Below are 25516 nucleotides of genomic sequence, written 5' to 3' on the forward strand. Positions count from 1 at the left end.
GGAAGTAATTCAGCTAAATTTATATTAAAATATGAAACAGAACATTTCCGAATCAAATACCAACGTCTACGTTTGGATTTAATCCTGTTTTATTATGTTTGCCAGTTAACTCTCTGATAACTGAGTAGACAGACAGATAGACTATTGATCCCCAAAACTGGAAAAATGTTTTTGTTGTTAAGAATGTTATTGTATCAATTCATTGTAATATACAACAGTGATTCCCACACTGGGGTTCTTTATTTGGTGAGTGCTGTGTGTACACAGGAGTAGTCGGTACATGGCTGGATGTCAAATGTCTGAAGGGGTACGGCACTGTGAAAAGTTTGAGAACCACTGCTTTACACTAAGGTGATTGTTTTGTGTCTAGAGGAACTTTTTCCCTGCAAAAGTCAGTATTTACCATGGTTTTTTTTTGGTTGGAACATTTGGTACTAGTCTAAAAGTCACACCAGGTGAATCAGTGTTCTTTCTGAATATCTCTGTCCCTAATATTTTGGTAGATGGGGAGTATAAGTTCAACATGGGAATTCACATGTATGGCCTTGTGGCTAAAACTCTGCAGGCTTGACATAAAGACATACAGCTGCTCAAACAGGGGCTACTGACCCTTACACACACTCACACACACACACACGCGCACACACATGCACATCTGCAGCTAAGAAGACTTGGGAGCGACCTCTGTTTCTTCATCTCTCTTTTTGTTCCCTCATCTCCGCTCTCTGATCTATCAGGGTGCCTCCCCAAGGAGCTTCCTGTGGTAACACATGGTGTCAATAATGAGCCCCTACACACACACACACACACACACACACACACACACACACACACACACACACAGTTTCAGACACCTTCCCCTCCTCCGCCACTCATAATCTCACATCCCTTCTTGCCCACTGATTTCTTTCCTGTCGCCTCTTTCTGTCTCTCCATTTATTCCGTAGCTTCTCAATATGTTCTGGTCATTTTATACATATAATTTTCTTCTTGTTGTCCCTTCACCTCATACTTCTTCTTATTATCTTGCTGACATACTTATTAATAAATGTTACTCATACTAAGCAGTGTAAGAATTAGTAGAAAAAAATATATATATATTGCTGTGATGTGACTAAAACTGCACTTTTAAAATATACGTTGACATTTTAGTCCGACTGAAATTGCACTAAATTGAGTTTCTCAAAGTTGGACTAAGACACCTAGGCAATGCAATCGGAAAGTCGAATTACTTTTACACTGATATGTCCAGTCTGACCCAAGTAAGGCTAAAACTGGTCCTTTGGGCTCCACACAACAGACACATGTCAAAGTCCATGCCGGTTCATTTGTTGGATTGACGAGGAGAGCAATTATATAACAGCTAGGTACTGACATGTAATGGTGAGATTTCCCATTTCAACAAACTGAGGACTCGCGAATCAAGCACATCAGGGAACTATGATGGCCTTCACATACCAGAAAGGAGGGTTTTTTTTCTTCTTCTGCCTCAAACTTAGACATTTAATAGTATAATAACATACTTTGGCTGGTTTGTTTATTAGAGCTTCTGTAGAAAGATGGTGGACCACACGATTGGTGTATTAGCACTCTTAGCACGCGTTCTACGGTTTCCTCCCATAGTCCCAAAATTGAAAGTTAGGCAAATTTGACGATTGGAGTCTGAGAGTGGATTGATGGATGGATGTGGTGGACTGGCGACGTGTCCAGGGTGTACCCCCGCCTTTTGCCCTATGTCAACTGAGTTTGACACCAGAGCCCCGCACGACCCTCATGTGGAGGATAAAGCGGTAGAAGATGGATGGATGAATAGAAATATGGCTGCTTTTATGGCATTTGCCAAAGATCCATTAAAAAAAGGCTCATTCTAAGGCAAATGTAGAAGTGTATAAAAGCAATTATACACTTCTACCAATAAACCTGCCTAAATCTTATACACTGGACCTTTAAAAACAGTCAGTAGTAGTTTAGGCTCGTTGATATGATATGAAATTTGATACTAACTGTTGGACTTGCACATCTCTGCTTTACTGTTTGACTTTTTCTTAACCCTCCTCTCCCATCTGTGCCTATGATTTCCCCTTCTTTCTCCCCCTCTTCTCCACTCTCTCGCTCTCTCTGTCTGTCTGTCCCTCTTTCATCTTTGTGTCGGGGAGCCCACTGACAACCTCTGCAGCCATTGCTGAGCTCAACGTCTGCCCTGTGTTTGTTTGTCTTGCTACACCCCTTCGCCGTTTGACTCCTGGAGGTCTTATTGTTTTGTTCCAGCTCAAATCACTTCAGTTCAAAAACCCCTGTTTATCCACAGTGAACATACAGAGAGAGCAAGCTGTCTTTTACTGGAGATATGTCTGACACAGGCAGTTCAAAGACAGCCATAAAGCTAGACAGACAACCCCCGGCTCTGTTTGGGATTTTTTAGTTTGTTGTGTTTGGCTTGTGTGATTTTTTATTTTTTTTTCTTCCGAGCTAGACTTTGGGAAGTATTTGTCAGTTTGCTGAGTTCTGGTCAGTTGTATTAGGCTCACAATAAATAATACTTGTAGGTCAGAAGTGCAGACATGAAGTACTGGGGTCTAAATGATTTATATGATTTTTAAGCCAATGAATGGATGTTAATTTCCATTAGACATTGGTGGATGTCTTAAAATTGTTAATCATGACCCGACCCGATGACCACAGTCTTGCCAAGAGATGTAAATCAAGAACAACTGGCCATGGCCCAGATGTTTCTTCACTCTTTCACCCTTTACTCGTTGCCTTCTGAGATACAGACACACAATCTCACTAAATGTTGCCACAGCAGAGGAAAAGGAAGTCAAACTTCAGAGTGTTGAGTATTTTGGCAACGTCACAAATGATGATTCCCTGGAGACTGATGGAGCAGAGAAGAACACCCAAACACAACGCTGTAGGTACAACCATTGGTTTCACTGTACAACTTAAACGCTTAATCTGCAGTTAATTGTTTGATTGTGATTTAACCCTTAATAAAAACTCATCTCCTATGACGTACTCTGTACACATGTGCTGCACATGTTATGATCTGTATACTATACTTTCGAGTACATTGTAGTTTTTGGTTGTCACATTTTCTCTTAAACGCTTGTAACATTTAACTGTTGTTCTTTGAGATTATTGGAGAATATTTTCTTGCCAGAAAAACAAACGAAAAAACCAGGCAGTATCAAACTCAACAAACAAACTCTAGCATCAAATAGATTTTGTTGGTGATTCTGCCGTGGGCTTCTGTGGGCAGAATGTCTGAGCTGTGGTTTCTTGTTAGACTGAGGTTCCTTTAAAGTTGTGTATAGATTAATACCGTCTGCTAGAGATGATCAATTACCTCTCCCACAACATCCTTGTTTAACATATGGTCACAACATGGCTTTCTCCCTCTCCCGCTCTCTCCCTCTCTGTGTGTTTGTGTGTATGTAAGAACACAGAGAGACATTGTTGGAAGGTAACCTGACGTGCCAGATGGTTTGACGCGCGGAAACCATCTGTAGAAGCTTTATTGGAAAGTGTTCGGAGGAGGGAGCGGTCGCCTTCAAAACAAAAATACTTGACACTTGATTGGATGAAACATCTGTACGTCAGCGTCTGCCGCACTTCACAAGAACCAGTCAGGAGAGGGGATAAACCCTTTTTCCTGTAAGTAGAGGACTAAATGCCAGCCTTTGCCCTTTGCCCTAGCTATCATCTTTTCACAGCTGTAGTAGATATAGTCATAGACATAGACATTGGATGTAAATTGGTCCCAACAACTGAAGTTAGGCTAAAACAAGAGCCTCAGAAGATGGATCCAGCATTTTTATTTGAAAGATGCCTTTAAAGGTTTGCTGTTGCTCCGTTACTCGTGTCCATCTGTGAGGAGTTTGTGTCATTAACCTCTCACACTCATGAACTATTGACCTGTCAGGCTCATGGTCCTTCACCCTCATGTTATCATGACCTGTGCGGCGTAAGAATCAGTGACATCTTACAGTGTCCTTCACATACCAGCAATACAGACTTCTCTTCTTACAAACTACTCTCACACTCACTCCCTCTCTGCAATTTCCTCCTTCCTCTTCCCTGATTTATGCAGTGGCATAACATGGGTGGAGATGTTCCTCTTCATGAGCATAGTAAGCGCCCACTTTCTTCTGGAGTTTGGCTGCAGGCAACCTGGATCTGCTCGAGTTAAGAGGGAGGATGTTGCACTTTTCAGCCAAGAGGCTTCTTTAGTTGTGTAGGTGATTCCTCTAATCTGCAAGTTTCCTTCCCCTTCTCTTCTCTCTATCTGAATATATGTTTTTTGGGATTTTGACTTTAAAATTGTGACTTTATTGGTGAATTGTTGCTTACAAATGATGTCAATGTTTCAGGAAAGCAGCTCTTAATAGCATTCAAGTAAAAATGGAAAGACTTGAATTCAATTACATTTTATTTGTACCAAACCACGACATACATAACTTCATGGCAGTGTATTGTAAGGCAGAAACAACATTTCACAAAATGAGCAAACACTGAGCATCTGTAGAGACAAAAAAACTCCATAAGTTGTATGAATTTATAGGTTTAAACGGGACGGTTTTGAATTAATTATGACATGTTTATAGAACTACAAAGTCATTTATACATGCAATAGCACAGATTGTAGATACAAATCTATTTAAATCATACTTATAACTGAACTACGGTGCAGAAACATGGAACTCTGGGTAAACAGATGGTAACTCATACAAGCAATGGCACATAATAAAACAAAGACTTCAAAGACTTATAGTTGCGGGGGCTGGTACCTCCATGTTTTCACCCTATTAGCATAACCGCACGCAAGCTAACCTGTGTGGCAGCGAGGTGGCGAGTGAGAGGTCATGTGATTGCGTAGGCCCACTCATGGTCATGTGACACTGAATCCTGCTCACTAAGGAGGGTCCATTTGCATCTCTGTAAATCAACAATAGTGACCTGAGCTTAGACGATATATATCTTGTTTCCTTTCTGACTTCTGGCCTCCATAATGCGAGGCCCTTACCTCAAGTACATAAGCGTATACTTAGACCACAAAAACCAAAGGATTTTCTTTTCTTAAACACTTATGCCGTCATACTTATGGATAGTATGATCTATTTCTGCCGATAAACCCCTCCATAAATGTTACAGGCAGTGTCTTTAACATTAAAATGACTGTATAAGTCGGCCTGAAATAAAATTATTTTCAACATTTTCAGCAATCACTGCTGCAGTTAAACAGAAAACTGAATAAATGCCTTTTTTGTATTGACACAGAGTTGAACTGTTTGACACAAAGACCAGTGAAATGTTGACGGAAAAGCACTTTTCAATCAGAATGCAAGGAAGTGGTCAACCTATACTTGGTTACCATAGTGCCTTCTCACTCGATGATTGTCATTTCTGGCTTTAGTGACGGATCTGTATGCAGTGCACACACGCGGCAGAGCTCCGAGATGGAAACACACACACACACACACACACACACACGGAGAAAGAGAGGTGGCAAACAGAAAGGCCATTATTTTCGGGCTGAATGTTTGTGTGATTGAGGTGATAAAGCATCAGAGGAATAAGAGTCTATTAGACTGGCCTGGTTAGCTATGGATTTAACATTTACACACACACACACACCTTACTCTGTGTGTGTGTGTGTGTGACAAAGAAGCAAACTAACACAGGCAGAACAAGAATGAAGGAGAGAAACAGAGGCCTGTGTTGTGTACATACATTTTAGCTTTTCCATTATTCCAGTGGTTTTTCTCATCAGTAGCGTGTGTGTGTGTGTGTGTGTGTGTGTGTGTGTGTGTACAGTGAAGGGGGGAGATATTCTGTATGTAATTTCACATTTCCATTATATTTTTTTGTATTTCCATTATTCTGGTCCAAGGCAAACTCACAGGGGCTAATGCAGAGCAAATGTTCACATCTGACATGAGATGAATTATGTGAAAAATGCTGGTGTGTGTGTGTGTGTGTGTGCGCGTGTGTGTTGTTCTCGTGGGTGTATTCATGTTTGGATGTGGACCACGGAGCCTTTTCAGCCCCTGCCTTAATATACAAGCGACACGTGGGAATTTGGGCTGCTGCTCTGTGATTGGTCAAGGCTGGGACGTCGTGAAACTGTCTCACTCACTCATCTTTTGCCGCTTTATCCTCGACACGAGGGTCGCGGGGGACACCAGTGCCAATATGCGTATGGTGGAAGGCGGGCGTCACACACTGGACAGGTCACCAGTCCGTCACAGGACCACATAAAGAGACAAACACACCTACGGTGCCTAATTTGCCTCTAACAAGGAAACCTGGAGAAAACCCACGCACACACAAGTTTATTAAGCTTGGGCAAATGGTCATTGTGATCTTGTTTAGTGTCCCACTGGCTTCTAGTATCACCACAGAAGGAGGACATTCATCTTCTAAATGACTTCGGCATTGTCTCTGTAGTATGTGTTTGGGTAAATAATTAAAAACAAACGGTACAAAACCAAACCGAAAAAAGCACAAAAAAGACAGTGGTTGACAATTCCACCACCAAAAATTGAACCCTCTAAATTGACCACAGGTGTGAATGTGAGAGTGAATGGTCGTTTGTCTGCGTATGTTGGCCGCGTGACCTCCCGCGACCTCCCGCGACCCTCGTGTGGAGAATAAAGTGTCTGAATCGGCTCCACATTTGCTCTTGAAGGTTCTTCAAACCAGGAACAAATGTAATATTGTCAAATAATAAGTTGCAGTTTTTATGCTAGAAAGTTTCAAGACTCTTCGAGGAAGAAAAAAAACAAACATTTGTCCATCAAACCATCAAATCCTAGTTTTCAATATCTGCGAGACTTGTACTTTGCTTCTTCTGCTGACCTTACTTGGCCCCGCAGAAGAAGCCGACCTAAGCATTCAGCTGAGCCGCAGGCTTGTTCTGACAGTGGGTGGGAGGTGGGTGGTCCGTCAGCACATTTATTCCTCGAGGAGCCCACTGCTGTCTTCGAGCAACTCAACCAGCTCATTGTCCTCTGCCTGTTTGGACCCCGTAAACAAAGACTTGTGTTAGTTTTTACTTGTGAGGGTCTTTGTCTGGCTGAGAATCTGTTATTTTGTTATGTTTGTTTGTTTGTTTTTTAATTCTCTTCTACTATAGCTACTGTAACATCCGTGTGCAGGACCGGGTTAGATTTGGTTCAGGCTATGATGTTGAGGTGTATTTTAAATGCTGCCGGTTATTTCCCCTTATTTTGCTTCATCTCTGTTCATGCCAGTTAAAAGGAAACAAATGATTTCTTCAAGTTCTCATCAGTGACTCATAGAGTTAATGCTCCATCATTATTTTAAATTAGAACACAGTGAATAATAAACGACTTAACTACATTTTTACTCAAGTAAGTTTTCTGATTTTTCCTCTTCTTAAATGTGAATTTTTTCTGGTTTCTTTGCTCCGTATAACAAAGAAATCATTCAAAATGAATCATTTTTTGGACACTGATCAACATTTTATGGACCAAACCATTACTTGGTTAATTCGAGAAAATAATCGACGGATTAATCAATCCTCAAATTCTTCTGATAGCACAAACCGTTGTATAGTTACGATACTGTAAAGAGCTCGTGCCAAATGTATCTAGCGCTTGATTTTTGAACCCTTTAAAATAAATCAGAGCCAAATTAGACCACTTTTGTTCAGTTGAATTGAGATGTCCCGTTAGCTTAATGACTTAAAGACAACATCCATGGTCCATACAGTCCCACAACTCCCTTCCGTTGTGTAGCCAGTGTTCTGCTGCCTTACATCCCTCTAACCTCTCACTCATTACCCCCTCAATAATGTTTTTGTCGTTAGTTTACTCCTCCGTCCGTGTGAAGTCACATTCAGGAGGAGCTTAAAGGTAAACAGAGGAACCCTGGTGGAGCTAATTTGCAGGTGGCCTACGTGAACTTATTGGCCAGCTCCTTTTGTAACTAAACGGCTAAAGACGCTGTAGACAAACGTGCCATGTGAAATCTGGAAAAGGAGTCAGGCTGAGTAGGGGGAAAGGCAATAAAAATGATTATTAATTGTAATCAGTATAAAGAGGCTGCAGGCTGCGAGGTCCGTCTCTAAAGTGCATGCATATTTCTACCGCTGAGTCCCAGTGTTTGTGTAATTTGTGCCTTTTGCATCAGTGCCACCCACATAACAGGTACAGTATAATGGACGCGTTAACAACAAGACTGCTCCTTTGGTGTTATTCAAAGTCTTTACATTACTCACTTAACAGCTGTGTGTCATCTGAAGGCTGTGATATTTCCTCTCGCCGTTCACTTAATTCACAAGAAAATGAACAAAGTTTGAATTCTTTGAAAGCAAAATAAAATCACCAAACATCAAGCAGAAATCCCCCAGCTGTTAATGTTTTTGAGAAGTGTAGTTCCCATATTCCCTGTTCATTATTTTTAAATTTGGTTTCATACTGAAGTTTCAGACCACATGGTGATGAAGTGGCGATGCCTTGTTCTCTCACAGTTACAAGGTCGATTGATTTGAACTGTTAAGGTTAATTTTGACTCCGTTTTTAAACCGTCTTGTATGTTTGCCCTGCGATGGACTGGTCCAGACCAGGGCTCCCCTTTCGCCCTATGGCAGCCTGGATTTGCTCCCCGGTGACCCTCATATGGAGGATAAAGTGGTAGAAAGTGGATGTAGAGAAGTTCACATTTCAAAATTCTTTTATTGTTTTTTCGTAGCCAACTTTCACACTTTTTTTTCTGCTCAAAAACCTGTTTTTTTTCTTCTTCTGTAAAACCACTTCAAACAAACTGGCTTCAGCAGCAGTAGCAGTAGTAATAGAATTTTAAATCTCCTTTAAAGACCCACTTCTTCTCCGTGGCCTTCACTTCATGGTGAGAATAGTCATCCTTGGACACTTCTACTTAGATTTTTACCATTTTATTCTTTTACTATGTACTGTTTTACTTCCTATACCGATGCCTACTTTTTTAAAGCACTTGGGTCAACCCTGGTTGTTGACCTGACCTTTGACCTTGCCGTTTATGAAAACACGACACGCAGTTAGCTCAGTGATTTCTAAGAGGAAAACCTTTTATATTCCAAAAGAAAAGTGAGACTGCTGATGTTTTATGTGTTTTCAGATCACAATAGTGTATTATAATGAGAAGTCCATGTTGGGATTTTTCTTTTTCTTTTATTCCCTTGTCTTTCACTGCTTTTGTATAATGCTGAGGCAGCAGGTCTGTGTGTGTGTATGTGTACTACTGGCCCACAGCACTAGCTGTTGATGCATGGAGGAATCGGGCTCCAATAATGAGCGGAATCAGCCTTTAACATGGTAATGTGTCATTTAGGGCCTATCCATTTAGCTAATGACTTGCTTCCTTTTGAAACCTATTAGCGGTAATGGTAAATAGCAGCTCCCCTTTCAGCTCACATGTGATCTATTCGGTTTCCCTCCTCCTCCACCTCCTCGGTTTGTTTTAGTCTCTTCTCTGCTTTTCTCCTCAAGTGCTTCCCTGCCCTCTCTCTTTTTTTAATCGCGCTCCCATCTCTTGAGTCATCACGCCTTCTTCAATTTTTGCTTCATCGCTACTATTTTAATTATCACTCAATCTGCCGATTGTCTCCTTGATAGATGTACTAATTGTTCTTGATAGACAAACACAGACAGAGGACAGTCTGAAGGAGACATTGTAAGATCTCTTTTGTCCTAATAACTTGAGTACTTCAGTCTCCTCTCATTGTCTTCTGCCTCCTGCTCATTCAATTTATTTTGCTGTGGGGACAATTTGAATGGTTTGATTGATTGAAACCACAAAATGTTTGGTATTTTTCATAAAAAAAAGGAAAAGATTTTCTTTTAATGATGACTAACTGCTATTATTTAATCATCAAAATGAGTAGGGATAGCTATATACACCACCTTTTGTGTCTTTTTTCTGCTGACTCATCTACGACTGCAGCAATGATTCCATTAATCGTCAACTATTTAGACTTTTTTTTCAATAACTAAAACAAGCTTCCTGGTTTTTCAGCTTCTTAAGTGTGAATAGTATCTGGATTCTTTGCTCCGTTTAGCAAAGAAATAATTAAAAAACAAAACAAGACATTTCGTAATTTCTACATTTTACGACATTTTACTGACCAAACATGTAAACATGTCACCATAACTGGCCGTCGCAAATTTTATGTATTTGTTTCTTCCAAATCAGATTCAGTAATTATGACCAGACGGAGCAAGTTGAAACTAGGTATGGTACCTAGTTTCAACTTGCTCTCATCTCATTGTGTATTAACATATCTGTCCTCCAGTCCTCTTCTCTCCTCTCCTCTCCTCTCCTCTCCTCTCCTCTCCTCTCCTTCTCCTCCCCACAGGGGCTCATTCATAACATGTACCCATTACCCACCAAGCTATTAGGTTTGCTAACAGTGAGATCCATTGGGTGAAAATCAATGTCTATCTAGGGAGCAGTTTGTCTGTAGCACCGCAGTAATGAATGCTATATAGTCGCACACACTTGCTTTTCTTACCCACACACACACACACACACACCAGGTATGCAGACTCACTGAGCATGTGAGCGCGGGTGTAATGGAGAATTTTGTCAACCGTGCGTCTAAACCTCAGTAAAAACAACATGAACGAGCGCTGTAGTCGCACCCCTGTCCCCCCCTCTTCCTCCTATTTGTTCTCATCAAATTAGAATAACTTAGTTTGTTTAAAGCCACCGCTATCATTAAGAGTAAAAGGCTGGATACGTCCATAAAGCACAATAGACCTCACACACACACAGAATTACAGAGTAATGGATTCCATATCACCAAACACAAATTTCAGCTACGCCCAATCTAACCTGAACATTTCCCATAGCAAAGCAGTTAGCGGTAGCTGCAGGGCCAGCTAATAGTCATCAGCACTCGTGGAGGAAAAAAAAAAAAAACGCTGAGTCAGCAACCTGTAGTTCAGCTCCATCAAATTCAATTGCCATCGTTTAATGTCGTGTGCAAAACCTTTTCACTCCGTCGAGTCCTTTTTCTATTTTATTCGACGGATCCGGGATTGACACGCTCGGATGTGTGATATGCAAAGAGAAAGAGCTCCGGTCCAGTTTTAAGAAAAAGATGGAGAAAACACATGTTTTGTGTGTATGGAGTGGTTGCCGGGTATTTCGATAAACACTCCTCTGCTGCTCTGTGAGGGAACATGTCCTACAGCTTCATTCGGCTCATTTTCTCTGCCCCGTGTCGTTCTTCTGTTGACGACACGCTACAGTGGATCCCGCGCTGACTCCGCTCTCACAAGGTGTCACTCCTCATATCGCTGTGCAGATGTCGCTGAACAGGCTGCCGGCCCGTCACTTACGTCTCTGAAATATTAAAACCCACGGCCATTTAAATCAAAACAGACAAACATTAAACTCCCCGGTGAAGCTTTTCCGTCTGACCTCGCTGTGAAAGGCCAAAGGAATAATAAGGAAAGTTATTTTTTTTGAGTATCGATATGTTTTCGTGGCGTGAGGAGACATTTATGTGGACCCAGACGTCGGCGGACAGTTCGTCAATCAGTCAAACTTTTATTTATTTATTTTTTTTATAGCACCTCTCGCACAGTTTAGCACATCTCCAGGAGATTTATGGATAACTGCAGAGCTGATAAGACCAAATGTCAACAGTAAAACAATCGTGAGACACAGCCACGCCAGAGAAGATGTTGAAAAGAAAGAACAGGTTAGAAGAAATACTTTTTTTTTTATCTAGTTTTAACAACACAGTTATCACCAGGCAACACAGGGTGGTCTGGTGGTTAGCATAGTTGCCTGACAGCAAGAGGGTAACTTGTTTGAATCCTGCTTTGACCAAGGGTCCAAAGACTTTCAGAGTGGGCTTAAGTCAACTGACCATAGATGGGAATGTGTGTGTAAATGGTTTGTCTCTGTTTTACACAAAAATGAGTGGGGATACGCGGGATTTGTGAGCTCAGGTGAACCCTCAAAAGAATGATTTGCATCATTCCTATTGCCTGTGCTGTTTTTCTTCACCCTAGCTTCATTCAATGTTAGGTCACCGGAAACAAAAGGAGTAAGAGGAAGTCGAAAACAACAGCCTGGATCTCAGCGTTTACATGCATGTTAGAAGTCCAATTTCAGTCTGACTTAAATTGAGCCAGGCTTAATTGGACTAACATACCTGGATATCTTAGTTGTATCACGATTAACATGGTGTTTGGAAATTGATTCAATATACACTAGTTTATACAGAGATACAGCACCACCTATGGAGGCGGAGCCAGACGTACACGGCCAATAAATCGATTTTCTCCTCCGCATGTATAGTCAGACTTGTCTGTCTTAGTCGGATAAAAAATATTGAGTGTCGTTCAGTTATAATAAAAACACCTGAAAGATGAATGCCAAAAAATACATTTACGTTCCCACCATCTGAGCCAAAGTTGATAAAAAAAAAAAAAACAGCGTGTATTGCAGAGTCATTTAATCCGGGAATGAATGCTGATTTAAAACATTCCTCTCACTGTTCAAAACCCAATTTCTACCTGCATTTAAATTGTTTGTTTTCTGTTGACCAGTGGTAATGGGGGTGTATGTTTTAGCCCTGTGATAGATGATGGTGATTTGTCCGGGGCATACACCGCCTTTCTCGCAGTATATCAGCTGGGATTGGCTTCAGCCTAAAGGATTGAAGCGGTGGTATGAATGGAGAATAAGCACTTATCATCATGGTAATATTAAGAGATGTTTTGGTACTTAATGCCAAAACCTGTCCTAACAAACATTTTAATTGGTGAAAATGAAACTCACGGTTACTCAAGAAGCTGCTTCACAAGTGTGAAATACCCTTGACTCCATGAACACGATGTGACCCAGGTCTAAACATCTGTTTTGTAGTTTTGTTAGTGTGAACATGTGTTAGTCATTGTGTCCACTGTGTTTGCCGTCAACAGACTGTAAAACTAACTAATCTGAAGGATCTGAGTCACAACAGCCAACTTCATCTATAACAGAGAGACGAACGGCAACAAATCTAGCTTCCATCAGTCTGTCCCCGGCTCGCTGTGTTCTGCAGACTACTGCGAAGCAGTCGTTACCCCGAAGGAAACATCTTGATTAATTGCACGTCCGTGTACGGCGAAGTATTACTCACGATTATTGGCTGTTCTTTTTGTACATATTTTGTTGATTGGTCCCAGTGGATCCACCCACTCGGGTCTTTAGCCAGTTGCACACTGTTTCCAGCCTCCCCTATGTCAGTCGTAAGTCAACTGAGAGGATAAAAGAGGGCAGGAGGTGAAGAAAGAAAGGAAGAAAAACAAGAAAGACCACAAGACGAGGGAAGAAATCAGGAGGAAAATGAGAAGAGAATAGGAAAAGTGAAAGAATAAGAGAGCTGCACAGACGCAGATGAACGATATTAACGCTGTGGCGCGTGCGTTCGGTTGCCATCGCCGTGGTAACAATTTCGTCCGGGAAATTCATGCATGTCCATCTGGATTTTCAATTACCCACAATCCCTTGTGACCCCCACTGCCTGCGTCTGGAGAACGATGTTATTTCCTGACCTGATAAATAAACACACACACAAAACAACAGACAGACCCGCACATAAATACATACAACTAATAGAACATATGGTTGAAGAATAACAATATATATAGTATGTGATCACCCGTATTTCTCTTTTATAACGTTTTATTATGAATATACTAAATTAAGGATTGGAAAGTTGATGTTGACGCCAGAACGACCTCACTTCACCGTCCATTTTGTATTTCTTCTGGACTCTTTTGGTCTCATAAATGATCAGATCTGTGAAACATAATCTATAACCTCTTCTGGAAGAGGAGATGTGATGCATCATGGTTTAAGTTCTGAGTTATTTTCCTTACTTCAGTGTCAGAGCAGTGAACTACCTTTTAATGTTCATCACAGCAACATTTGTATCCAAACTGTTGTGTGTGTGTGCGCTCTGACGTTCTTCCTATAAAATAGGCCGGTGTTACAGTAATAAAAAGAACATTTCATCAAAATTCTGGATGTAGAATCCATAATTGTGATAAAATGTTGCTTTTAAGCACAATCAAACAACATGTTTTGTTTTTTTAAAGAAAGATGCTAATTTTAAACAGTGAAAATGTTTTTAGCTACTAGCAAATTTCCATGTGTAGCCCCCCCAACCAGGAAATATTTATCCATATATATATAAACTAGTGCTGTCAGTTTAACTCGTTATCAGCGGCATTAACGCAAACCCATTTTAACGGCGTCAATTTTTTTATCGCAAGATTAACGTTCTTTTTGGCCCAGCAAACGGTTTTTTTTCTAGTAGCGTTAGCAAAACTACAACACCACACGGTCTAGCTAGACTGGAAACAAAACAACAGGCACGTTGCACACACTCGTTTAGGCTGGCGAGCCGCCCAGAGAGTATAAGGCTAACGCTACGTTTTGAATGGATGGCGAGAGCAGTGCGCAAATGAGAAAAAATAATGGGACAAAAAGAAATCAAGGGACATTTAGAATAGATAAAAATGTGCGATTAATCGCGAGTTAACTGTGACATTAATGCGATTAATCGCGGTTAAATATTTTGATCGTTTGACAACAGTAATATAAACTATTTCTTCGTATTGTCAGGCTTAATCCCTCCACAACATTTCATGGACTTTGGTTTAACTGATTTTGAGTAATCTGGCTTCACCAAGAGAGAGACGGACAACGTCACCTCCTTGTTTACTCCTGCAGTGGAAGGAGAATCATATTCTATTCTAATCTATTCTATTCTATTCTATTCTATTCTATTCTATGTCATCTCACTGTGAAGAACATGCAGTGTTTGTGAGAAGAAGAAGATTAGATGCTCTACCATGTGATAAATCTCTGAAGGCCAGAGGTCAAGCTGCTCTCTCCTGTAAATCTACTCACTGGCATGTTTTCATTACCAACACCAGCGCATCCCCGAGACACTTTTTGAGTGTGTGTGTGTGTGTGTGTGTGTGTGTGTGTGTGTGTGTGTGTGTGTGTGTGTGTAGAGGCCTTGGATGTTGCCTGAACTGTACGCACAAACCAAGGCTAACACAGATGAGTTCCTACTTAAATCATAAACCATCACACGCACACACACACAAGTCTGTCTCTGAGGTGCTTGTGGATGATTTAACAGTAAGTCCTCATCACTGCCTCGTCAGGTGAAGACCGACTCTCTCTCTCTCTCTCTCATTGTGTGTGTGTGTGAGAGAGAGAGGGGGGACGGGGGTGGGTGGGGGTTCACTTTGTCAATTGCAGGATAAATTTACTGCTGGCTGGTCTGAGCTCGGCTAAATCACTTCAACCACTTATCCAGGAGTTATTGCACACACACACACACACACACACACATCCTCTCTGTGTCTCATCCACTTCCTCTTTTCTTTCCCATTTTGGGAATTTTATTCAGTGTGGACAACTTGACTTTTTCTACATGACATGATTTACCATGTGAGAGGTTAACTCGGGTCTGTTTGTGGAAATGTACCATACTTGGTTTGTGGTACTGACATCTCATAGTATAGACATAAGACAGACAACATTAGACGTCTCTAGCACCTTTAAACACTTTACCACGAGAGCAGGATTCGGCAGATCACTGGCGGATGACGGGCTTGATTGAGAAATACTTGACTGTAAAGTCAATATTATGTTTCCGCTGCAGCCTTCCCATGATCCTCCAGTGTAAGCGCTCGTAAGGTTTTTACGACACACTGGGCTGCAAAATTAATTTGAGGGTCAAGAGAATCGCTGGGCCTCCAGGGAGACAGTATTTTAGACGATCTCCACTAAAGAGTGCGACGATGATGGCTGTAGCCTCGAGCAGACACTGTCAGTTCATTAATGTTATGAGTGCAAGTGTGTGAGTTCTCGTATTTGTGGCTTTGTGAGGACCAAAAATTATATAAATCAGACAGAGTGAGGCTGGTCCTCACATCTTTAAAGGGCTTTTGGGGGGGTGGGGGGGTTAAGACCTGGTTTTAGGGTTAGAGTTAGAATTGGGTTTATGTTTGGGTAAAGGTTAAGGTTAGGCCCTTAGTTGTGATGGTTAAAGGAATACTTCACCGATTAGCATTTAGTTTTGTATTACTAGAATAGGGTATTTTTAAAAAATTGTGCTTCCCAACCTCAGTTTAATACGAAGCTAAATGCAAATCGGTGAATTATTCCTTTAATGTTAGCGCCGCATGTGGCTCCCTCTCACTTCAAAAGAAGAAAGAAAATATTGTATTTAAACGTTTGTCTTCCAAAGTGAAAACCTTGTATTCAGAGATCAAGGCGATAAATAAAAGTGTTTTAATGTTTCGTTAATATTTTCAATATTTAAAAACCTCAACGGACCTGTGTTTGAAATTATGAAAAGCCGTTCCCAACACTTAAGTGAAGTCACGTGTCCATGAAGGAAGTACTCATTTGGATCCATTATGAGATGTCAGCAGTTTTCTTTTTCATAGTTTAGAAGCGTTAAGATGTTATCTTCATTTTATCCAATCCAACTTTATTTATAAAGCACTTTAAAAAAACAACAGCAGCTGAAACAAAGTCCTGTACATCAGAGATAAGTAAGTAAATCAAATGGGTCAAATAGGTTTTTTTGTGCCTCCAGATTAATTATATGTGGGTGGAGAGGGGTCAAAAGTGTCTCTTCTCTGGTTGCAGAGTTAGGGTAAGGGGCGAGGGATCCTCACTGTGAATGAAGCACAAACATGTGTGTATGAGTGTGTCTGTAAAATGGGGATTAACTGTCTATAACTCTATGCTTTTCCTGTTTAGTCTGAGTTTATGACCGTCTGGGAGAGGACAGCATTTGCAAAAGATCAGCGACGCACAAACAAGGACACACACACACACACACACATTTGCACCCACGCAAACATGAGCCCCCCCCACCACCACGCTTCCTGTCTGTGACCAGCATGTGGTCATTTGGAAAAGGACAAACATTTGTCTCCGGTTTTTCTGAAGTTGTGTGTCATTGCAAAGTTGAAACCTGATGTTGAGCAACACGTGGGTGTCATTTTCATACAACGCTGGAATATAGATCATGCAGGAGTCAGACCTTACATGTAGATGGATTTAGCTGTTTTTAAACCATTATTATTACAGTTATTAAAAAAAAAAAGGTCAGAATAGCTATGGATAGAGTGTTTGTGAAGGGAGAATTCGAGGAAAGGTGGTCACACTGGTCCATGAAATGAGATTTAATTGAAAGCAGAGATAGGAAGTGAAATGGCATTAAGTCCTGACCCTTACTCTCTCCCGCCAACATGTTTTTTCTTCACTTTTTTTAAAAGAACTTTCATTTGTTGCTCTCTTTCGAGGAAAGGTGAATGATTGACTTCTCACTTCGTTTTCCGTGGGCAGCGCACACACACACACACACACACACACAGACGCGCACACACTCCCGGAGCAGGAAGTCTTAGTGAGAGCAGGATGTTGACTTAGTATTCATTTCAGCTTTCCCCCCGAAAACCCCTGGAGGTCTTCAGTGGAGCGGCCAACAGATGTAACACCAGAGATACAGGCAGGGAAACAAAAGTAGATTAATGTACATTTCCTCACCTTTATCACACAGGAAATAAAAAAGTATACATTTATTTGCAAGATAATACTGAAGGGAAAAATAGCTCTGGGTTAGAGGAAAAAAAAACTTTTTTTATCCATTTTATAATAAAATTCCCCATATTTACCTTAAAGCTGCAGTGCATAACTTACAACTACTTTTTCTGTTGTTGTGCCTCAGTTTAGTCTTCATGAGCAGAAACAATAAGCAGATTATTTGTATGTAGAAATGAATGTATTTATTTATTGTGATACTTTGGAGACAGTGACAGTGATTGAATATGTCCAAAATGCAAACCTGTGTCACCTGTATCAACAAAACATATCAACCATTTCTTTTTTATTCAACCCTAATCGAGACACTAGAGAGACCTGAGACTGTCTCTGGAACTTAGTCGAGGCTGTCAACTGCACTGAACGTATATCTAACAATGCAGAGACAACACACGAGACAGAAACACAGAGGTTGTTAATGTCCAGAAAGTATAATCTGCATTCTATTACAAGTCATTCATTTATCCAATGTGTCCGTAAAACTGCGTCGCCATAGAAACAGCATGAAGCAAACCAGAGAACACTGACAACTGTGTATGTGTGTGTGTTTTCCTCATTAAAAGACTTGTCTGTTCTATATCAGCATAAACACTTACCTTGTGATGACCCTGTTGTCCTCATGGAGACCAAAACCTGGTCCAGGCAGAACCTCATTTATATGTCACCGTAAAGTTGGTGCAAAGATTTGAATTGTGATTAGGTCAAAGTTAGGGTTAAACCTGTGTGTGTGTGTGTGTGTGTGTGTGTGTGTGTGTGTGTGTTGTACAGCTATTACTTGTGTTGTGGGGACCTACATCTGTTTACATAATCACATGAAGGGGACTTGAAAACAGTCCCCATCATGTCAGTTATTACATTTAAAGGTGAAGACATGTTGTATATTTAGGTTATGGTTATGGTTAGGCCAGTATTAGTTATGGGTAAGGTTAATGTAAGTCAACTTAATGTCCTCTGAAGTCATGGAAACCAGTACAAGTCGACACTGACACTCAAAGTGGGTTTTCAGTTGAAATAATGCTGATCACAGTCTATATTTAAATTTTGATTTATTGGCGCTTGCAAAGTGAATCGTGCCTGACTTTGTTTCCCTTTCAATTTATTCACTTGAAGAAATTATTCTCTTTTTTTTTCCCCCCAGACCTAAATTACTGGTTAACTTTTATCACGACACTTAATTTCTACCATTTAGAGTAATTTAGATTTTGATGAGGAATGACTTCTGCTGTTTAAGTAATTACTGCTTGTTAGAGAGTAACTTCTTATAGCTCGCATGCACGCGGGGCCTGGCATCGGCTGCTGTTTGAATTAAACGATGAAGACAAATGAAACGGATTAGATGGTGTCTGCATATGAAACCAAATATAACACGTAGTTCATATTTTATTTTATTATTTATTTTCTAATGGAATGTGCACCCACATCTTATACACCTTTAAATGTAAACAATTGTCTGCTACGTTAAAAAAAAATTAGTCGAGAAAATCCTGCCGATAACCATCGCTACAGTTTAGTTCTGCCCACGGTGCCCAGTTTGCACAGCAGCCGTTTTGTCAGGTGTAAAGAATGAAATGAATGATTCTCTAAGCTTCCTGATGTGATGACAATCTCTACTTTTCCTCCTAAAACTCATGTCAAATTGGCGGCTGTGCAAAAAGGGCTTGTTTCCCTGTCAGATGTTCAGAGGACATGAGAGGAGACGCCTCGTGAAGGTGAGGACAAGTTCAGGACAGGAACGCTTGGTTACGGTACACATTTCTTTGCATTTCCGTCCAAAATAAGTGGGCCCAACCATTCCATTTTTGGCAACCTTCCCTTGGGGTACCAGAGCAAAATGGTATGATACGTAGCACCCTTTTGACCGGTGTTTCTTCAACGCCCGCCGTCTATTCTCATAGAAAAGGTTCTGCTCTCAGTCGAAAACACAAGCCTGACCGAGGACTTTACTGTTTAAAACCGCACCGTACTGTACCAAACTGAACCGTACCATGATGGAACTATTAGACGTGCAACAGGGTGGATATTCACTTGACTGTGTCTGTGTGTACTGGACGATCATTGTGTCTGAATTGTCACGTATTGAACACGTATGTATTGACATGGGACGATCCTGCGTCTGTGTAAATCTCACTGTCGCGTCTGCGTCTCTGTGTATGTGTTAATCTATATGGATTCCATATTTTCTTCCCTCCCCCTGTGTGTGTGTGTGTGTGTCTGTGTGTACACAGGATTATCGCAGTCTCATCCCTCACTCCCTCATCCCTCATCCCCGGCCCTGACCCTTTTAAACAACACTCTATCTTTCTCTGGGAATCCCTCCATCCATTTCTCACTCTCCATCAATCTTTTTTTTTTCATTTTTCCCCCAACTATTCAGGATGAAGGGAGAGATAGAGTGAGATACACAGAGAGATGATCCTGTCTTTTTCAACCTTCTTGTTATTCCATCAAGCATACATCTAGCCTCAAAACGCAACAATAACACATCCATCACGCACACACACATACACACGCAGAGAGCATGGGGCGCAGAGTCATTCCACCATGACCCAAAAAAGCAAATAAAGTTCTCATCATAATATGATAACACAACACGTCATTGTGAATTATGATATATATCATTGGGATTTTCTGCCTTGATGTAGGTTTGAAATTCCATATTGATGAATTATCACAGCCTAATATCACACTGATGAGTAGCCCATGTTACTTAGTATCCTCAGTTTGAGCACACTGTGTCTGTTTTACTGGGAATTTACATGAAAGACTGAGAATAGTTTCCTCTTATGATAAATCCTGTAAATTGTAATCAAAATTAAATTCATTCAAAATGTAGATTAAGTCATGTAATATCATTATCATTAGGCTTAAAAAAAACAACGCTGATTTACAGTTGCTGAGAATAAATAGACACTTAAACGAGGAGAAATTAGGGATTCAAAATGTTTGAGAATTAGAAAATGTCTGGCGAAGTCCAAGTTTATTTTATTTGTGTCGTTCACATTTGTCCATTCTTGAGACATTGATGGATCGGGCAGAACACATTTTTGACCATTGAGTGAATAAATAAACCTTCTTGGTCAGTGTTCAGTTTTTGAATTCTTTGGGACTTTACAGAGCGAGACGTGATACAGTTTTTGAGTTTCAATCAGCTCGCCCGTCCATAGTTATTGAATTTTCTAGATATCGCAAACAGTCGAGAAGTTAGAGTTATGAGAAATACACAACAGGATGGTAGCAGAGGTGTTAAAGCCTCAGCACAGTGTTTCTCAATCCTGGTCCTCTGGGTCCTCTGCCATACATGTTTTAGATGTTTCACCTGAGTGTCTGAGCAGGGAAACATGTTAAACATGCAGGACACGGGTCCCTGAGGACCAGGATTGGGAGACACTGCCGTAGCAGGTTTGCATCGCCTGCTTTGGCACTAAAAATTAACTATAAAATTTGACAACTTTATGGCGTACGGTCACATGTCATAAAAAGCTATAACACAGGTGTTCGCCTGTATAGACCCTTTCATTTTTTAAAGTATATTTTTGGGCTTTTAATGCCTTTAATTGATAGTACAGTGTAGAGAGAGACAGGAGATGGGGAGGCAGAGAGGAGGAATGACATGCAGGAAAGGACTGTAACCTCAACATAGGGCGCCCCAGACCCTTTCATTGTATACGAACATTCCAAGCCTAGCGAGAGTGCGCGCGCAGTTTGGGGTCAGAAAACGTCACAACAGGTAAGCGAATAGCAAGTATGTCCACGGTCCTCCACTGAATATTAAGGACCGCTAACAATACCTAAATAAATTAGTGCTAGCTGACGGCAATAGCCTGCCTGAACCAGCTTCCATAAAAGACTGGGTAGATGATATTAGCAAGTCGTAAGCTATTCACTCTTACCTTATAGATAAACCTAGCCTGTACACGCGAAAAAGTCTATGCACATACAAGGCATACAAGTTTTTAGCACACCATGTTTACTTGGCAACGTGCTAGCCGGCCCGCAGCTAACTACAAGCTAGCTGCGTCCAAGACCACAACATAACTCACAACATAACAACAACACCGTAATCAAACACAAAGAGCTGAAAAATGATAGCAGTTGAGAGCAATTCCTACATTGTGCTCCTTTAAAGCTAAATTAGTGTACCGTAAATAAACTAACCAGATTATCTGAAACAACTACTTTTGCCAGCGACACACACAGTTCTATAATTGAGTGTCTGCATCGCAGTGAATCCCTTGAAACATCTGGTTAACAGAGCATAGACGAGGGATAGAGGAGCCGACGGACGGACGGACACACAGACAGGTTACCATGGTTATCAGAGCAGAAAGAGAAGAATAGATGATGGTGAACCTGAGTAGATGTGTGTCCGTGTGTGTGTGTGTGTGTCGGCAGCAGAGCCGTAGGCAGACAGTCATTGTGTCCTTGTCATCCTGTGAATCTGAAATCTGAACCCCATCTCTGGCCCTTTTCTCTCCATTTCTTTTTTTTTTTTTTCCCACCTCATTGTTAAACATTAGATCACAGAAGAAATGTTATCATCAGCCAAAGTCAGAGATACACGACACATGATCGGACTTTAGAGGATTTTTCCAAGTGTACTGTAGTAGAAGTTGCTTCAACAGCAAACACGTGAAACTGACCAAATCTTAAAAAGATGAAATGATACCACTCCCTGCATTCAAGGCGTAAAATCCCTTTGTTTAGTCAGGTACTCGTTGTGTTTCCAGCGGAGAAATGTGTTATTTGTCAAATTGTAAATAACCAGCAGTCCTGTCGCTTTGAACCATTACACCGGCAAACCGCGTGACTCCGTTCTCCCCCAAATGCCAGACTTGATATTCGAGTGAAATAAAAGCAGCAGTTCACTCTGATTACAATATGAGCCGTGAAACCTCAGATGTTTTTTTTAGCAGGGCTGGCATCATTTGGGTAACTTTTCATGTGCAGAATGAAATTATTCAATCAGCCGCTCCTTCTGGGATTATGAGAGTGCAACAGACTCGGGGAAAAAGGAAATTAAATGTGTGATTACATTGTAAAGGAATAGGGACTGATGCTAGTGTGAGTATGCCAGAATCTAACGAGACCAAATGAAATGACTGCAAGGAGCAAATCAAAACGTGTTTAAAGTTCCTGTTTGAGTCGGCTGGAATTCTCCCATCGAGGACGGTGGGAAGCTTGAAGATGTAAGCTGTCCGAAATCATGATAACATGAGACCGTTAAATATTTTTACACTCTCCCACACACACGTTTTATCCACTTGGAAACTCTCTCTGGGTTAGGTTGTGGATCAGAACCCAAGAATTAACAGGATGTTGGCTTTGTTTTCTGGCAGAAATGAGAGCCAGTATTTATGAATGGTGTGGAAGAAGACGGACCATGAAATATAAAATCTAACGCCACTTTTCTTTTTGCTCCCCATTTTCCAGCATTTAATGTGAAATATGTGAGATTTCCTATGTGCAAACAAAAAGGCGCATTTCTCTCAAGTTTAGCACCGCAAATCTGTGCTAGTGAGCAGTACTCATCTTGCAGGTGGAGCATGTGAGGATGCGGATTACAGAGCATGAGCATTGCACAGGTGTGCCTGCAACTTACGCCTTAAAACAACAGACAAAAGCTGTAATATCAGTGATATCAATGATACAACTCAAAAAGAAACGTGTTCATTGGTCATCAGTGAGATCGCCGGTGAGAATGTTGTGTATAATGTTGGGGGCTTCTGCAGTGGTCCATGTTCTCGGATGTCATTTGTCTGAGAGAGATGTGTGTATATATAACATGCTGTGTGTGTGTGTGTGTGTGTGTGTGTGTGAGAATGTGTACAAATGTTTGAGAGAGAGAAAGACTCTGTGTGTCTCAGATGTTCTTCACAGTTCATCAGTGTTGACATCTGGCCAAACAGCTGTGCTCGTCTGGACACGGTTCCTACACACACACACAGGTTTTAAGGACTCTCATTGACTTCAATTCATTCGGACAGCCTAACCAAAGCATTATCCCTAACTTTAACCATAACTAGTTAAAGCCTTAACCCTAACCACAATTCAGATCTTTCCCCCGGTTCCTCAGAAATGGTATTTCTGCCTCATTAAGGACCATTTTTTTGGTCTCCATGAGGACTACTGGTCCTGACAAGGTCGGTGATTATGTCAGTGTCCTAAAGAGGTAACCAATAAAAGCACACACACACAGTGTCCACAACTTAACAAGGTCTCATCTTTCACTCGGTCTGCTTTGTGTACAAATACTGTATATGTATACATGTGCGTGCGTTTACGTGTAACTGCGCATGTTTTGTATCCATTTTGACCCTCAACCTGAACTAAGATGAATGATGTGATGTCATATCACAGGCGTGTGCTTGTCTATATCTGTGTGTGTGTGTTTCTAGACAGGAAATGTGAATGACGTGCATGTTCAGAATCAAAGCACTTGATGTTCTTCAAGCGTGTCATTGACTCCGAGGCCAATATTCTTTAATGATGAAAATAATAATACACACAGTACGTCCATCCACTCATACTTCTTTTGGATGAACTTAAATTACACTTTATTAGTGTAGCACATTTTAAAAACACCTCATTTTGACCAAAGTGCTGTACAAACAATACACATACAAATGTGGAACGTGGTTCACGGCTCCAGTTTTCTTAGTGAATAAAGATCTCCGCAGGTTTTTTCTCACTCTCAAAGATTCAGTGAGAAAATGAGTGACAAATACTGAAATTAAACATTATGTGCAGCACTCAGAGTCGCTTTAAAACCCTGGTAGCTGATAAAAATGTTGCCGCAATTAAAAAACCACATCATTGTGTTAGCAGGAAATAGACAAACAGGGTTTTTTTTTATTACCTTAGTGAGTGCTATCAAATTTAAAGTGCACTCCTTCAAAGTTGTTATCACATGGAGGCAAAAGTTTAATTAAGAAAAATAAAAATACTACTTCTGTCACTGAGATTATAAGACATCTGTCCATAATGGATGAAAAAGAGGGAACCAGTGACTAATTCTGTGGTTTCAGAGACAGGAATTTAAAAAAGAAAATGGCCAATGCAACATAATGGAAGCTAACGGTCCTTGTCCAGACTCAGAAATGTTCCACGTGTGCTTCGTCCCCCACTGTCTTTAAATTACGTTAACTGCATTAAACTGCAACAGAAAGGAACCCAGATCAACTGAGTTGGGCGGTATTAAACCCCCCCCCCTCCCCCTCATGTTCCAGGCTAATTACTCACAACATCAGTACAGCAGACATCGAGTGTGTTGGTCGGCGGAATCAAAGTAAGGCTACAGAGAGAAACGGACACATTTTTTTAATGATTTGAAATAAAAACCTGTGTCCAAAAAAAGCCAGGATGTGCTGTTGGATGTTCCTCATCAACCCCCACAAAAGACCATTTATTTCTGCTGCTTTGAAAGAAAGTCGGCACAACCTCATTTTCTACAGCTCCGAATACTGATTAATGATGATCTGACGACACAATTAAACCAAACTGTAGACGTTGTGATGTATAATGCATTAAAAAGACATTTTCTGACATGTTTGGAAATGTGCTGTCAAACTCGCATGCAAACAAGAACATAAAGTGTTTTCTTTAGAGAAAGGAAAGCCGCCGCATCTTTACGTCAGACGTCAGAGCTGAAGCATGAAGCCGTGTCTTTTAAATCCCTCTGTGTCTTTCTTTCTCAGGGCTGTTTCCCGCCGTGTTGAACCTGGCATCCATGGCAGATATCTCGGCTAATGCCACGTGTGGTACAACGGGTCCGGAGGCGTTTTGTAAGCTGGTGGAACATGTACCTGGTCAGCCTGTTAGAAACGCTCAGTGTCGAATCTGCAACGATAGGAACCCGATTGGTAAGAAAGACACACAC

General features: G+C 41.0%; 1 protein-coding gene across 1 annotated transcript in view; it reads left to right on the forward strand.

Moving 5' to 3' along the window:
* lama2 (laminin, alpha 2) overlaps positions 1-25516 on the forward strand; it is a 182816-nt gene that overhangs the window by 9073 nt on the left and 148227 nt on the right. Inside the window, exon 2 of the mRNA XM_044049818.1 lies at positions 25335-25499. Within this exon, the coding sequence (XP_043905753.1) occupies positions 25335-25499 (165 nt within the window). The remainder of the gene's footprint in view (positions 1-25334; positions 25500-25516) is intronic.

Source organism: Solea senegalensis, linkage group LG17 (assembly GCF_019176455.1).
Source record: "Solea senegalensis isolate Sse05_10M linkage group LG17, IFAPA_SoseM_1, whole genome shotgun sequence".
NCBI classification, from domain to species: Eukaryota; Metazoa; Chordata; class Actinopteri; order Pleuronectiformes; family Soleidae; genus Solea; species Solea senegalensis.